This window comes from Cololabis saira, chromosome 14, assembly GCF_033807715.1.
Source record: "Cololabis saira isolate AMF1-May2022 chromosome 14, fColSai1.1, whole genome shotgun sequence".
NCBI classification, from domain to species: domain Eukaryota; kingdom Metazoa; phylum Chordata; class Actinopteri; order Beloniformes; family Belonidae; genus Cololabis; species Cololabis saira.
The window spans coordinates 36,041,786-36,058,397 of record NC_084600.1 but is presented as its reverse complement, the minus strand read 5'-3'; the positions used below and the strand labels follow the sequence as shown (position 1 = coordinate 36,058,397).

Genomic DNA, 16,612 nt, shown 5'->3' with positions numbered 1-16,612 from the left:
CGTTAACGCATCTTAAATATACAGGACTGTCTCAGAAAATTTGAATATTGTGATAAAGTCCTTTTATTTTCTGTAATGCAAAAATGTCATACATTCTGGATTCATTACAAATCAACTGAAATATTGCAAGCCTTTTATTATTTTTAATATAGCTGATCATGGCTTACAGCTTAAGAAAAACTCAAATATCCTATCTCAAAAAATTAGAATATTCTGGGAATCTTAAACTGTAAGCCATAATCAGCAATATTAAAATAATAAAAGGCTTGCAATTTTTCAGTTGATTTGTAATCCAGAATGTATGACATTTTTGTTATTTTAATTGCATTAGAGAAAATAAAGGACTATCACAATATTCTAATTTTCTGACACAGTCCTGTACGTTCACCATTTTCACCACCGTTATGCATTTTATTAGAAAATGATGTCGTATAACTTTGAATCGGTGGAACAAGTTTAAGCCACTTTGTCTCCCAAAATAGTTGGATATCGATTTGGACGAAGCGTTGTGTTGAAAGCACAAGTCTGCTGTGATGGATTACCCATATAATCCCATGTCGTCTGCATTTATTTCCTCCTCAGGGACCTAAAAGGACGACGGCCAAAAAGGATTTGAAAGAGCGGAGGGAGAACAACGAGGAGAGCAAGGAGAACCTGAAGGCCAAGTCGGACGATTCGGGGGAGGAGAAGAACAGCGACGACTCCCAGAAGAACGGACCGAAGAAAAAAGGTTGGCATGACAACAAGGGAGCTGCCGTGAAACATGAAGTCACGTCAGTACTGAGATGGAGAGAAGCTCATCTTAAACGTTCACAGGATTTAATGCCGTCGGCGTCAACATGTCAGACGTGTCTTTAGAAAAGAGCTCCAGTTTGGACTCTTCAGACTTTTCGGGGGAAAGTCTGGCTTTCCTCAGTATTTTTTGTATCCCCATATCCCGGGGCTCGTCCGTGAAGCCTAATCAGAAGCTACGAGTCCACTTGATACATGTAATAACTGACTGTAGTGGTTTCTGGGTGAGTAATTGAAGATGAGAGAAGTTGGCATGTAGTGAGTTGCAGTGAGCTGACAGCGTGAAGGCTGAACGCAGCCGTCCGTCTGCTTCCGTTTACCCCATCACTCCTCAACATCATAGGTTTGCTTCCTGTGATGTGGAGCAGTTTCATGTTCCCTTTTCATCCTAATAGGAGTAAATCTGAGTTACGAAAACTGACCCAAGATTTTTAAGTTGCATCCGATTCAATAAACCCGCTGTAGCTGGATGTTTGGGCTCTGAGCAGACCTCCCGGGTATGGATGATGTCTTGACTGTCTTCGTCTTCTGTCTCCCTGCCTTCTGCATCATCTTTTCATTTCATTTCATTTGTTTATTTGGAAGGGACAGATACAGAAAACATAGGCAGACATAAATGGCTATCTGATGCCTGTATCATAGCATTTATAGCAAATGCTAATTTGCAACACTCGTCCCTAAAGCCTGAATTAAGGTTCTGCGTCAACCCAACGCTGAGCACATGACGTCGCCGTGACGCCGTCGTGAACCCTTCTGACTTCTCCGTCACTCCATTTCTCCGCGGTGCAATACCCCCCGCGACCGCTAGTTAGCGATCTTTTTCTGAATGGTTTATCCGACTTTTTCCTGTCACAGTAAATCAAAGAGATAAGGACAGTTATTGTGCAAAAAAAACAAAACAAAAAAAACACACATACACGAAGAAAAGAGCGCTGAAAGTTCACGACTGCTTCAAACCGGAAATGCGTTGCTTCCAAGTGAACCAATCACAGCCCTCTCCGTCTGCGTGTGGTCTGCGTCGCCTCGACACGTAGTTACAATTTTCGGGAGGTGCACGTCAGTGACAGCGTCAGTGACGGCGTGTGGTCTGCGTCGACGCGTACCACACGCCGTAGGCGTAGGCGTTTTGACGCAGAACCATAACTCAAGCTTAACAGGGCTCACATCACAATTAAAAGAAAGGAGAAAAGTACACATACTTGACATGCCCTTCTTGCCCATCTTGAGTTTCCTCTCAGCTTTAAGGACCGCCACAGTCGCTTCTCCGTGGTTCCTCAGGGCCCTAAAACTCTCCATCTCACTGATGCCGATGTTTCATGTTTCCAATTTATCCCAAGAGTCACCACTCCAGAAGTGACAGACTGAAGATGTAGCACCGATTTGTGTCATTTTTCTTCTCGTAATAAACGAGTTGAGATCGCCGGTGGAAACGGCACGAAGTGTTGACTGAACTGGAGCACACACAGCTCCTGTTTAAAGTTGAGCCGGCCACAGAGCCGTGGCTGGTAGTGAGTTTGGCAGCAATTAGAGGTTCAAATCGTGCCAGGTTGGCAGGACAGGCACATGGCTAAAGCTGCACAGCTAAAGTTTATCAAAGTGGACTTCCTGCATTTTTTGTCTAGTCATCCTTTTTTTATTTTTTTTTCTGGGTTAATTTCATCACTGACAAAAAAACTGGCACCCAAAAGTGTATTTTTGCTGTATGTGTTTCACATATAAACGGCAGTTGTGCTGTTGAAGTTACAAGCTTGAGGTCAAAAGAAGCCCTTTAAAGACGGCGCCCCCCACTCTGAAGATCAGCCACTGTACACACACGGAGGGGAGCTCTTTACTATAATCCGTGGGTCTATTTGTTTTCCCTCCGTCTCATTTTTGTTTCTCTTTTTCTTCATCCCTTTTGTACTCAAGGCCACGTCACTTAAAGCTGGCTGCCGTTTCCTGACTCCCAGTAAAAGTGCTGTCTGTCGCAAACTCCTCGCAGCCAGTCCTCGTGCTGAACCATAAACCGCCGCTGCACCCTGCTGGCCCGCTGCCGCACTGCAGGATGACTTTACATCCCTCTGTTTTTTCATAATAAAAGTTGCATATTTACATGGAGGGGGCTGAGTACTGCTGACTTTTACTCAAACTAGACAGTAAAGGCAGTGAATATGAATATTAGAAACAATGTTGCAGCAAACATTTGAAAAGAATGCAAGTTTTTACACGATTTAATTGAAGAATATAGAGAAAGTAGAAAGTATTCCTTGTTTTGATCCTAAATGTTTCAGTAATACAGGACTGTCTCAGAAAATTAGAATATTGTGATAAAGTCCTTTTATTTTTTGTAATGCAAAAATGTCATACATCTGGATTCATTACAAATCAGCTGAAATATTGCAAGCCTTTTATTATTTTAATATTGCTGATTATGGCTTACAGTTTAAGATTCCCAGAATATTCAAATTTTTATTTGATTTGAGTTGTTAAATGCGCCGAAAGTGAAGCGACCCATCGGCCAGACCCGAGCTGCAGAAGTGATGAGCTCTTTCATGTCTCTTCTCTGATGAAACAACGTGGAGATAAACTTTCACAACTCTGATCTCGGCATTAACGGGTCCTCTGGCTTCAGGGTTTCATGGGAGGAGCTTGTATTTATTACGCTGCTGGTCGTACTGGTTTACTGGTTTACTGAATGCAAAAATGTCATACATTCTGGATTCATTACAAATCAGCTGAAATATTGCAAGCCTTTTATTATTTTAATATTGCTGATCATGGCTTACAGCTTAAGAAAACTCAAATATCCTATCTCAAAAAATTTGAATATTCAGGGAATCTTAATCTTAAACTGTAAACCACAAACGGCAATATTAAAATAATTCAATTCAATTTTATTTATATAGCGTCTAATACAACAGATGTTGTCTCTAGACGCTTTCCAGAGATCCAGAACATGAACATAAACATAAACATAATAAAAGGCTTGCAATATTTCAGTTGATTTGTAATGAATCCAGAATGTATGACATTTTTGTTTTTTTTAATTGCATTACAGAAAATAAAGAACTTTATCACAATATTCTAATTTTCTGAGACAGTCCTGTAAGTCTACTGTTGAAGGGTTACAAGAAAGCTTAGATTGGGCAAGTTTTTCTTTTTTTTTCTTTGGTGTCTGCAGCCATAATAAAGAATTACAAGGTCCCAGGGGGAGAATAAAAGGTCAAGATTGAGTTGAAAGCAAGACAAGAAACCATATGTTTCTTGTAATAACTGTCTCCTCACCATGTGGTCGCAAACAGGAAACAAGCAGAAGTGGGTTCCCCTGATGATCGAGGTGAAGTCCGAGGGCCCCAGGGAGCGCTCGGCCTCCAGAAACAACAGCAGACAGAACGAGAACCCTCGACTGCCCCCCAATGCCAGGAACGACCTCAGAGGTCAGTTGATGTCCACCTTCACACAGAGATTATGGTACAAATACACGCTGCAGATCATCTCTTCATTCTGTCTTCACTCTCCAGCTGTGCATTCACGATGATCCCGTTCAGGTGGAACGTTGCCCTCACAAAGCATTCGGCCTTTCCGAGCAAAGACGCCGCCTTTTTCTCGTCCTTGCGGGCCTGCAAAAAGTGCTGAGTGTCTCTAGTCACCGTTTACATCTACTATTCAGTTGGCGCTGCATAAACACTGGGATAAATCAAAATATCCAGCTGATGGTTTTCAGTGGGACTGACACAGCAGTTCTGGCCTGAAAGCACTCAGTTGATGGGCCAGTTCAGTCGGCCACTGCAGGAACCTGCAGTGTTTTAGCTGCGTTTAGATTAGACAGTGTCATGTGAACTGGGGAGACGGGGACAGAAGCAGCAACCTTCCCCCGAGCTCCATGATGATGAATCAGAATCAGCTTTCGGCCAGGTTCGAACGTTGTCCAACAAGGAATTTGACTCCGGTAATTTCGCTCTTTCGCAGTAGATGAACAATAAATAAATAAACAAATGTGGTATTTTTGACATATGTACAGATAGACATCTAAGGTGCAGCAGTTTGAGGTAGGGAAAAGAAAGGAAAAGGAAAAAAGACAGCTCTGGGTAAAATAAAATAACCTATTTACAGTTTTACCAATTTACAATTTTACAAAACAAAATTATACAAAAAATACAAACAATTATATAAAAGAAATGCAAAATGTGAGAGGTGCAGCAGAGTGAGGCAGACATGATTATTGCAGAAGGTGCTAAATGACTGTTAAGTAGTGTGAAGTGATGATGATGAAGTAGTTTATTTGGTCGACCAGTTTCCATTGATAAATAGATCGCATTTCATTTACTTTCGTAGGAAAGAAATTATAAAAAAAGAAATAAGGAATAATCCGACCAAAAGGTGTAGGCCGAAGCCTAAGCTTATTGTGCCTACCCTTTTTAACTTTGTTTACTTCATAGTACTACTACTGTACTAATACAACAAGGACAAACAATCTACAACAACAAAAAAAACAGCAAAGTAAACACACATGCAAAACAAGGAGGAAGAAGAATGTAAATATGACAGAGGAATCAAGTAAAAAAACAAACAGAAGACAGATCTCAGAAAAACAACTAACGGAGAAAGTAAATAATACATGCTTAGAGGAAACGGAAACAATCTCTAGAAGAGTGAAAACAAAAGGAAACCAAAGACCAATCATTAAATTTTTTTGATATATAAATATTATTATTACAATCTATTACAATCTACATATCTTTCGATTATATTGGATTTATACATCGTTTTAAATTTATTTATTGAACTACAGTTTTTTAATTCATTATTTAGGCTGTTCCATATTTTAACTCCTGTAACCGATATGCATCTTTCTTTAGTATTTATCCTAGTTTTAGTTCTATTATATATGGCAGTGCCTTAGGGCTGGGCGATATGGACCAAAAGTCATATCTCGATATTTTCTAGCTAAATGGCGATACTCGATATATATCGATATTTTTTCTGTGCCATAATTGGGGCTCAGACTCCAGCACTTCATTGACAACCTGTGAAGTGTATCTCCGCAGCAAAACTGCTCCAATTGACCACAATTGCAGAGTTTTTTTTTTTCATTTGAGTTGTTTAATGCGCCGAAAGTGAAGCGACCCATCGGCCAGACCCGAGCTGCAGAAGTGATGAGCTCTATCATGTCTCTTCTCTGATGAAACACCGTGGAGAGAACTTTCACAACTCTGATCTCAGCATTAACGGGTCCTCTGGCTTCAGGGTTTCATGGGATGTGCTAGGGCTGGGCGATATGGACCAAAAGTCATAACTCTATTTTCTAGCTAAATGGCGATACTCGATATACATCGATATTTTTTCTGTGCCATAATTGGGGTTTCCCCCAAAGCATTATAGCATAGCATCTCTGTTAGCTTCATTTTTTTTTCTGAGGCAAACCCTCAAAAAAACTGTCAGTTTTAATACAAAGCCTCGTGCCAAATGTCACACAGGTACCTTTATTAACAGAGGTCTGCACAATATCAAAATGTATAAAACAAATGAAATAAAAATAAACTGCCTGCATATATAGAATAAAAATGCTTCTTGAATAAAATAAAACAAATATCCCTTTCCTGCATAACAATTAAATTAAAATACACTGTGCAATTAATACAATGTAGACAGTAACAGGCAGGCTTTTCCACTGAGGTTGACAGTTGTGCAAATAACAAAACATTTGTGCAAATCTCAAATAAAACATTCAAGTCAATTTGTCACAAAATAAGCTATATCAAAATCATAAAAAAATAAATAAAAAAAAATGTTTTTAATCGATATATTGTCTCGTACCATATCGCGTTTGAAAATATATCTATATATATTAAAATCTCGATATATCGCCCAGCCCTACAGTGCCTCTCAGGTCGTACCATCACCTACGACTGAGGGCCAGTTTACACCGTTACCGGCTGCTGCACTTGTCACTTTAAAAAGGCAGAACTATCCGATGTCCTACTTCGCTGTGGCTGCAGAGGCTGATGTGAAGGACGTTGTTGCGTCCAGCCGGTTGAGACACTGCACATACACAGCAACGTGTCAGAGATGTGGGCGCTTCATTCAGTCCTCCACTTCTGCTTTTGACGGCGTCCTCATTTAAACATGCGCTATTTTAAAGCACGCAGCTGGGATGATGAAATGCCGTAGCTGCTGCAGTGAGAGGAAGTGCGATCCGGGCATGGGAGCAGATTAAAACCATTTTACTGTAAATTGAGAGCACTGGAGAGAATGAATTGGTTGGTATTTGTGGCCCGTGTGCTGAAGGGGAGCTGGTTGTTTCCCTGCAGACTGGCACAGTCAGAAGTACGAGCGCGAGTGGCGCGACGACCATGACGAGGTTTCCAGCGTCAAGAGCGAGGGGGCGCCGTTCCGGGGAGGATTCAGAGGTCGCGGACGTGGAAGAGGAAGAGGCCGGGGACGAGGCAGGGGCAGAGGTGAGTTGTGCACAAACACACAGATTACAAGTGTTTTTCTGGATGTGAACAGAGAGGTTTCTTTCCATTAAGAGCTCTTTTTATTTTTTTATTTCAGACGATCTTTTTGTTTCTGCTGATAATAATAATATCTACAACGTCGTATCTCTCCTCGCTCACTCCTGTCCAAGTCAGACACATTATCCCCTCCCTCTCAGTGGCTACTGTACTGCAGCTTGAGCCAAACTGCACTTTTATTTGATGACTAATGTAATTTGACCACTGCCAGCTGACTCGTGTGTTTCTCTCCCGTGAGTAACTCGCTTCCCAAAACAAAGCTGCGAATTGAAATGCAGTCACAAGCACGCGCGGATTTCCGCTCAAGCGTTTGAAGGGATTACTGTGGAGGAGGTTACCGTGGCGACTCATTTCTGAGAGGAGCCTAACACCAGCAGACCGCCCCGTCCACGCCGACGCTCAGACTCCAGCCGTTCATTCACAACCTGTGAAGTGTTTCTCCGCAGCAAAACTGCTCCAATTGACCACAATTGCAGAGTTTTTATTTGATTTGAGTTGTTTAATGCGCCGAAAGTGAAGCTCCCCATCGGCCAGACCCGAGCTGCAGAAGTGATGAGCTCTTTCATGTCTCTTCTCTGACGAAACAACGTGGAGATAAACTTTCACAACTCTGATCTCAGCGTTAACGCGGGTCCTCTGGCTTCAGGGTTTCATGGGAGGAGCTTGTATTTATTACGCTGCTGGTCGTAGTGGTTTACTGGCAGCACAAGGGTCCTCTCAATTAGGGCTGGGGATCGATTCAAATGTCAAGAATCGATTCGATTCTGATTCTTAAGATTCAGAATTGATTATCAAGATTTGATCCGATTCGATTCCGATATTGATTTGGGTTAGTGTTATTAAAACTGTTTTTTGAGCTGTTGCATGAATTATATGAATTATTGTTTTATGCAAAATATTACTACTAGTATTATATTGAGATTAAACAGCAAGTATTGGCAGCTAATGATGCTGTAAGGACCAATCAGCTCCCAGAATGCTGATAGAACTGCTTTCAGAAACATGTGGGGCAGAATTACCAAACAGATCCAGGGAGGAAACAGAGGACGAAAGAAATCTGTTATTTTTTCCCACATTCCGTTTTTATTTGTTCCATTTTCGGTCTATTTTGGTTTTAAATTTTTGAGCATTTGGTTTTTCGCATTTTTTGCAAATGTAACCCCAAGACAGTATATAAAGTAATGAAATATAGACAATTTATGCAACTATAACCTAACACTTTAATGTTTTCATACCTTTAAACATATTTAAAGGCAAAAACATGGCACCAGTTATTCTCGTGTCCAACAAAACATTCCTTTTTTGGGGATAAACAAAAAAATAACCGAGAGTTGTAATGTAATGATGAAAAAAAAAGAAAAAAAATCGATCTTTAGACATATGAATCGATTTTTAGGAATTAATATGAGAATCGATTTAGAATTGGGAAATCTATTTTTTTCAACACAGGCCTACTCTCAATGTCCTCAGTCTTTTCATCGTCCTTTTGTTTGAACTTAGAGCTCGTGCATAAAATTTCTAGGAAAAGAAAATGTAATAAGATCCGCTTGCTAAAACTTTGCGCTCTGTTCTGGTTGTTTGGGCGGCTGCGGCCGCTGAGGCCGTGCTGGGTGGCTGCTGACCCGTATCGGGCCCCAGCGAGGGCTACAGTAAAAACAAGTCTAATAACATCCAGCATGAACTGGAATGAGGAAAGTCCTTGATCCAGGAGGCGCTGCTTTACCCGAAGGCCTGTTTTCTTTGGCATTTTGTTCTTTTCCGCTGGTGTTTTCTTCCCTCGCTCTTCTTTCCTCTTGATTTCAGTGGCTCTTGTTTTCTGCTTCCTCCTCCCAACTTCCCCCTGCAGACCGATGCAGAAAAAACCCCGGCACCTTTTCAAACGCCAAAAAGGGGGGAGGGACGGCGGGAGAGAGAACCAAGAATACTAATAACTTGGACGTTTTTCAGTTTGGTTTTGTTAGAAATTCTGCAGCTCTGAAGGAAAAAGCAAAGAAGCTGAACATCACCTCTCTGTAATCTGGTTTTTACTTTACTGGTTTTTTTGTTTATTTTAAACAATGGGAGGCTTTTAGAAGAAAAGGCAGCGAGAGCTAATGTTATCATTATTTATTTAGCTTGAGTAATGCCATCTGTTAAAGATCACTTTTAGATGTTTAAACATGATTATTTAAAGAGTCCAGATGTCTTCCTCTGATGCACCTGTCACCTGTTCGTATGGGACACTTTTATTCTGTTAACTTAGTAGCAGCTTCCGACCTTAATAAAAGACAAACGCATAAAACTAACGGAGCTTTAGCACTTAACACTGACAAAGCAAGCAAACTTTGAATGATCTGCAGACTCCTGTGTCGAGTAAGTGAAAGCCAGGAGTCTGTAAAATGAAGTCATTCGTTGGAATCGTGAGCTGTAAAACTCTTCCATGTTCTATTTCTGCAAACGCGTGTTGCTTCTCGCCGACATACGACGTTTGAATCAAACGTTTATCAAAGAGCATCTTTTGCAATGACACATCTTTGGTGGACGGGCACACACACACACACACACACACACACACACACACACACACACACACACACACACACACACACACACACACACACACACGACCAGTCTGAATCCAGATAAGGGCGTCACTTCCTTCCCATTTCATGGTGAAATTAAGCAAATCTTTGAAGTTACTTAAGCCTGACTTCAACGGACGCCAGCGTCGGTTGTGAGGCAACGCTCCACCGATGTAGTAATGGTTTCTAACTAAGCCTGTGTTGAAAAAAATCGATTTTCTGATTCTAAATCGATTCTCATATAAATTCCTAAAAATCGATTTGTATGTCCAAAGATCGATTTTCTTTTTTTTTTTTATATATAAAAAAAAATATATATATATATATTTTTTTTTTCATCATTACATTTTTGCCTGGTGAACTTTAATCCCAGTAATCCCAGTAGTTTTGAAAACTCCTGAACTAAATGAACTTTTCTTGAGAGAAAATGCTGGACATTTCAGCTTAAAATTACTAAATGTTATATTAGTTCAATGAAGTTCATATTATCTGTATTTACTATAGCTTGTTTGGTTTCTCTGTTATCGGACACGGTTTGTAATGAAATACCTGATAAAATACCTGAAAAATGCCGGGTGCTTCATGGCAAGCTGTGTGTCTGGTGACAGAATAAATCAGACAAGCTAAAATAATTTGTTTACTGCTTGAGCTTTTGCAATTTCTTTCTTTTTTTCACTTTAAATGGATATTGAAATGCCTATTTGAGTTATTTATTTCTTAGTTATTTCACAATAATTATTGTGAAATTACTATTTCAATAGTTATTTTACAGTCATATAATCCTGGCAACACTAACCCAAATCAATATCGGATGGGATCGAATCAAATGGTGATAATCGATTCTGAATCTTAAGAATCAGAATCGAATCGATTCTTGACATTTGAATCGATACCCAGCTTTATTTCTAACGCCATGTTAAGTAGCCAAGTAAGACGTTGCTCATCAGTTTAGCTGCGCTCCTCCACAGATGTGTTACTGCGACGCTGCTCTCTGGTAAAAGATTAACGTGAATTACATTTCAATTCCAACGTTACCTGTCGCCCAAAGGCACCACGAGTTTGAAGGCGTGATGTTCAAAATGGAGCAAAGGAGGGTAAAATGTTGAATAAAAAGACGAACTTGGTTAAAAGTTCAGAGGATGGACATCTGAGACGTTTGTTGATTTTTCTCTTTTAACTTAACTGTTTATTTTGTTTTTCTTTCGGTCTCCTGTAAAGGCCACTATGATTACCACTACAGCTACAAGTCCTACGATATGAAGGACGGCTCCTACGGACAGAAGTACAACAGTGCCGTCACCTACTACTACGACAACATGAGCAGCACGGACATGTACTCGGTGGACCAGGACCTGCTGAAGGATTACATCAAGAGGCAGATGTGAGTGGGGTTTCTCTCCTAGTGGGAGGGAGGGACGGACGGCGGGGCGATGAGAGCGTGAGCTTTGTGTCGGCGTCTGGCTGCAGGGCGGCGTCCCGCTGACACACAGATGTGCTGTAGAGGTGATGAGCTCGTCATGTCTCTTCTCTGACTCGGTATCGCTGGAGAGAACTTTCACAACTCTGATCTCAGCATTGAAGCAGTGATGTCCAGATGAAGGGGGGGGGGTGCTCTAGATCAGTGGTTCTCAAATGGGGGTACATGAAGGCACTACAGGGGGTACGAGAGATTTTAAAATGTACATATATTTAAAAAGTAGAATCCCTGCAAAAATCCTTTAAGAATAAATATTTCATAAATGATTGAGGAAAATATAAGTCTTAATTCATAAAATGAATTTTATCTTCAGGAGTAGGCTATTCAACTTATTATCCTAAAACCCCAGAGTTTCCCCCCCACACCAGGATGGCTCCACCTAACCTGTCAAATCTCACCTGGCTTCACCTGTCAATCACTTGGACCAACGATGGAGTCGTGGTTGAAGCATAGCAGCAATATTATTATTATGTTTAATAAATCTGTTACTGATGGCACAGTGCTCTGTTTTAGGTCTTTTTTTTTTTTTTAGTGCTTTGAGCTGGTTAGGGGGTACTTGGCTGAAAAAATATTTCATAGGGGGTACATCACTGAAAAATCACTGATATAGATCAGTGGTTCCCAAATTTTTTTTGCCAGGCCCCCCTTTAGTACGTAACAGAATTTTCGAGCCCCCCCCCCGACCCCATCACAGACACATCTTTTGCATTCAAATGCGACTGCAACTTATTTCATATATTGAACATATGTGCGAAAAAACTGTCCATCTCTGTAAAAATAGATTTTCAACCTGACCAGCTCCCAGAGATTGAAACAACAACAACACAAACAGGAGCCAAAATCTTGGCTCTACAAAAATTACACCTTTAATCCCCACATCTTTTCAGTGATGTGAGTGGGCTTGCTTCATGTGTGCAACACATTTCTTTTTATTCCTTTTTACTATACAATACAGTATGCATTACTTTCAACATATTTTTTTCCAAAAATAACCAGCTCCCTGAGGGAAAAAAAACCCAGCAGCAACAGCTAAACAAATAATCCAAATTTCAACAATTGCTCTGCAAAAATGTCAGCTTTATTCCCCACACCTTTTCAGTGAGTGGGGTGGGCTTGTTTCATGTTACAGATCCTCTCAAACCGGGGTTGCAGGTGAGAGATTACCACATGCATCTTGCTTCCAGTAGCACCGGGTAGTTGTGGGGCCTTAAGCAGCAGGTCCCCGGTTAGATTCCCGCCAGCCAGACATGTCACTTTAAAAAAGTCATCTAGTCCTTCCCAGACAATTAAAATGATGCAAAAAAAAAAGCTCCGACGTATATTATTAGTGGTGTGTACAAAAATAAACCAAAAAACTGCAGAAATGACAAACGATGCATGCGATTGGTGGTTTCCTGCAAATGTTGACCTTGCGTCGCATGTTTCTTGCTCCCCTGTAGAGAGTACTACTTCAGCCTGGACAACCTGGAGCGAGACTTCTTCCTGAGGAGGAAGATGGATCAGGAGGGATTCCTGCCCATCGGACTCATCGCCAGCTTCCACAGAGTCCAGGCCCTGACCACCGACGTCAACATCATCATAGAAGTAAGGCTCATTTCATTCACAGATTCAGTCGCTTCATTGCAAACTTGTTGCTGTGTAATAATATTTATTTTGAACCATTTGGCTCGAACATCAGCAGGTTTTTCCTAAAGTTACCTGAATAGATTTCTGATGATTCTTTTTTTTCTCAAGAAATGAGAATAAAATAAAGTTGGTTGGAATAGTTTAATGTTCAGTTAAGGTTTTAAAGGTTTTCCTGAAGTATTCCTGAAAAACCTGCTTGTTCTCTGCTGCCAGGCTTTGAAGGACAGTAAAGAAGTGGAGGTGATCGACATGAAGATCCGTCGGAAGGTGGATCCGGAGAAGTGGCCTCTGCCGGGCCTGGCCCTTCCCAACCAAACACACACCGACTTCTCCCAGCTCATCAACTGCCCCGAGTTCATCCCAAGGCAGATGAATGAAGACTTTAAAGGTCGGCATCGGCGGGAAAAATCTGCCAGTTTGAGAAAAACTTGTTTCTTTGAAGCAATTGGTTTTGTTGTGTTAAGCAGATCAGTTTTCTTCTTTTCTTTGCTTCTGACTAAGGGTGTAACAATATATCGTGCCACGAAATTTCGCAATACAAAAACGTCACAATACGTGTCGTGGAGGTGACAAACTGTATCGCGATATTGGGTTATTAATATTAATCCATTGTGTTGACTAGTAACGCGCATCCGACTGCGCCTCGACCCGCGGACCAAAATCTTCCTCCGCTCAGAAGAAAGTAGTACCGATTTGCGGTCCCGATCACGGGACCCTTGCAGGGTTTTGAGCTCTGAACCTTTACTTGTGTAAGGCTGGTGTAGAGTTAAGCCTTACCTTATTAAATTAAACCTTTTTCTCAACAGTGTAGGATTTTAGAACATCAACACAGCACCTAGTGCTGTACTGTAGCGTATCACTCCGCCCAATCTAAAACACACTAATCACTACAGATAAACTGACTAGTGTCATTATAGTCCCTGATTTACATCAGAATATAAATAATATATTTATAAAATAATGAACCCTGAATTACCAAAAATAACCTTAACAAAAATAAATCTCCTCTTACACTTATCAATCAATCTTTTTTATGATGTAAAATTGTATCTATTTATTTACTTTTATTTATTTAATTTTACTTGTTAAATTTCTGGAAAAGAAAAAAGTCAAATCATACATGAGAGAAACTATTCAGTTTGTGGCAAAATATTTTTAATTGTATGAAACTGAAGATGCATAATGCAAACCTGACATTTACTTTTAGTTCACTTTGTGGAAAATGGTTGGCCTGGCTTTCTCTTTAAAACTTAAACAGTTATAAAGCATTACAAACTGTAACAATAGGGCAAATGCACAGTATTGTTTTGTATTTGTGTCTTTCAAATAAAAGGCAATTTTTTCCAGTCATATGTTCCTCATTCAAGGTTGTTAAAAAAAATACTGCTATAATATCGTATCGTTATCGTGACCTCAATATCGTGTATCGTACCGTATGGTGAGATTAGTGTATCGTTACACCCCGACTTCTGACCGTCTCATCCACAGCAGGCGGTATCTGCAGATCTAGTCACCGGTGCTCGTAATGACGAGCGCTTGTCTCTCTGTTTTTCCCTGCAGACTCGTCGCGCCCCTCCACTCCAGGGCTGCTGCAGACCAAGACTGACCCAGACACCTCCAACCTCAAGACGATGCCGAAGGGCCTCTCCGCCAGCCTCCCCGACCTGGACTCGGAGTCCTGGATCGAGGTGAAGAAGAGGCCCAGACCTTCCCCGGTCAGACCTAAGGTCAGTTCAGAGAAGGTACAGGAACATCTCCATCATCATCAGCATTACACGTCCAACTCATCCGTGCTTGTAAAGTGATGTACCCGCCATTCATTGTCATTCATCTCTTTCCATACCCTTCACCTCCTCCTCCCTCTGCTTGTGCTCGGTTGACTAATGCAGGCTCCTCCATTGCAGCAGAAGGAAAAGGAAGATTCTGCTCGGTCCCCGGTCCCCCCACTCGGGTCCTCGCCGTCTCGTGCTACCTCAGGAAATAAGGTGAGCAAAGGTGGAGTTGTGAGTGCAGTGTTTAAACAGCTGATGGTAACTGCTGTAGTCGGTTTGTTGTGGCTTCTGTTGGTGTGATCATCTTTAGTTTTAGTTACGCCAACGTCTCTGTGGAGTCTTTAGAGCTGGGAAAAAATACTGAATGATTTTTAACTGGTTTTAATGAGAATAAAGGCGGCTCATCGGTGTGTGTGATACAGCAGGTCTCATTCTGATACAGAATAAGACGGAGTTGAAAAGACAATTGTCCACAACAATGTGACCACTGATAGAAAGGGACTTTTTGTTTTCTTGCTTTTGTTTGCAGTCATAGCAAACCACACCCGCACCATCACAGATGGTGATTTAGGCCATTAAATTATTGCAGTAGTTCCCAAACTCTTTTTGCCACGCGGCAGCGTGAGCTTTATGCCGGTGTCTGGCTGCGGGGCGGCGTCCCGCTGACACACAGATGTGCTGGAGAGGTGATGAGCTCGTCATGTCTCTTCTCTGACTCAGTATCGCTGGAGAGAACTTTCACAACTCTGATCTCAGCATTGAAGCAGTGATGTCCAGATGAAGGGGGGGGGGGGGGGGGGGCTCTAGATCAGTGGTTGTCAAACTTTTTTTGCCAGTCCCCCCTTTTGTACGTAACAGAATTTTCGAGCCCCCCCCGACCCCAACACAGACACACACATCTTTTGCATTCAAATGCGACTGCAATTTATTTCATATATTGAACATATATGCGAAAAAACTGTCCATAGATTTTCAACCTGACCAGCTCACAGAGATTGAAACAACAACAACAATACAAACAGGAGCCAAAATCTGAACATTTGCTCTACAAAAAATTACACCTTTAATCCACATTTCTTTTTTTTTCCTTTTTACTGTACAATACAGTATGCATTACTTACAACATATTTTTTTCCAAAAATAACCACCTCCCTGAGGGGAAAAAAAACGGCAGCAACAGCTAAACAAATAATCAAAATTTCAACAATTGCTCTGCAAAAATGTCAGCTTTAATCCCCACACATTTTCAGTGAGTGGGGTGGGCTTGTTTCATGTTACAGATCCTCTCAAACCGGGGTTGCAGGTGAGAGATTACTACATGCATCTTCCTTCCAGTAGCACCGGGTAGTTGTGGGACCTGAAGCAGCAGGTCCCCGGTTAGATTCCCGCTGGCCAGACCATTACTTCATGTCATTCCCCTTCTCTCTTCCCCCTATTTCTTGTCTCTCTCTCACTGCACATATGTATTGAAGGCAAAATCTTAAAAAAATTTTGTTTTTTAATTAATTTACCTTCCAACCTCGCCGCGCCCCCCCTGCAATAGCGCCGTGCCCCCCCCCCTAGGGGGCGCGCCCCCCAGTTTGGGAACCACTGAATTATTGTTATTTAGATGCCGTCATGGTAGGACTTGGTGAAGCTGCAGCCTGTAACGGTGCAAGGGCACTGGCTCCCTGACGTTTTTTTGTTTTATTACTTTTCATTACTATATTTTGCAAGGATGTCCTCCCATGCAAAACACTCGTTTGGGCACCACTTTTTCCATAATGCATAACATCCTCCTATATGATCCTCAAAAGTATGTCACACCGTTGTGTTTATGGTGCCGCTGTTGCTGTCAGATGGTCTTGAACTAAACACTGATGGCTGCATGCGCTGGGTTGATCTGAGCTC

General features: G+C 41.4%; 1 protein-coding gene across 4 annotated transcripts in view; it reads left to right on the top strand.

Annotated features, from left to right (window-relative positions):
- larp1 (La ribonucleoprotein 1, translational regulator) overlaps positions 1-16,612 on the top strand; it is a 71,790-nt gene that overhangs the window by 36,514 nt on the left and 18,664 nt on the right. Inside the window, exons 5-12 of one of the 4 annotated variants that reach the window (XM_061740563.1) lie at positions 583-730; positions 4,074-4,208; positions 7,083-7,229; positions 11,066-11,228; positions 12,764-12,908; positions 13,164-13,338; positions 14,511-14,677; positions 14,855-14,935. In XM_061740563.1, coding sequence (XP_061596547.1) covers positions 583-730; positions 4,074-4,208; positions 7,083-7,229; positions 11,066-11,228; positions 12,764-12,908; positions 13,164-13,338; positions 14,511-14,677; positions 14,855-14,935 — 1,161 coding nt within the window. Of the gene's footprint in view, positions 1-582; positions 731-4,073; positions 4,209-7,082; positions 7,230-11,065; positions 11,229-12,763; positions 12,909-13,163; positions 13,339-14,510; positions 14,693-14,839; positions 14,936-16,612 lie in introns of all 4 variants that reach the window. The other 3 variants (XM_061740560.1, XM_061740561.1, XM_061740559.1) reach the window with 3 other exon arrangements.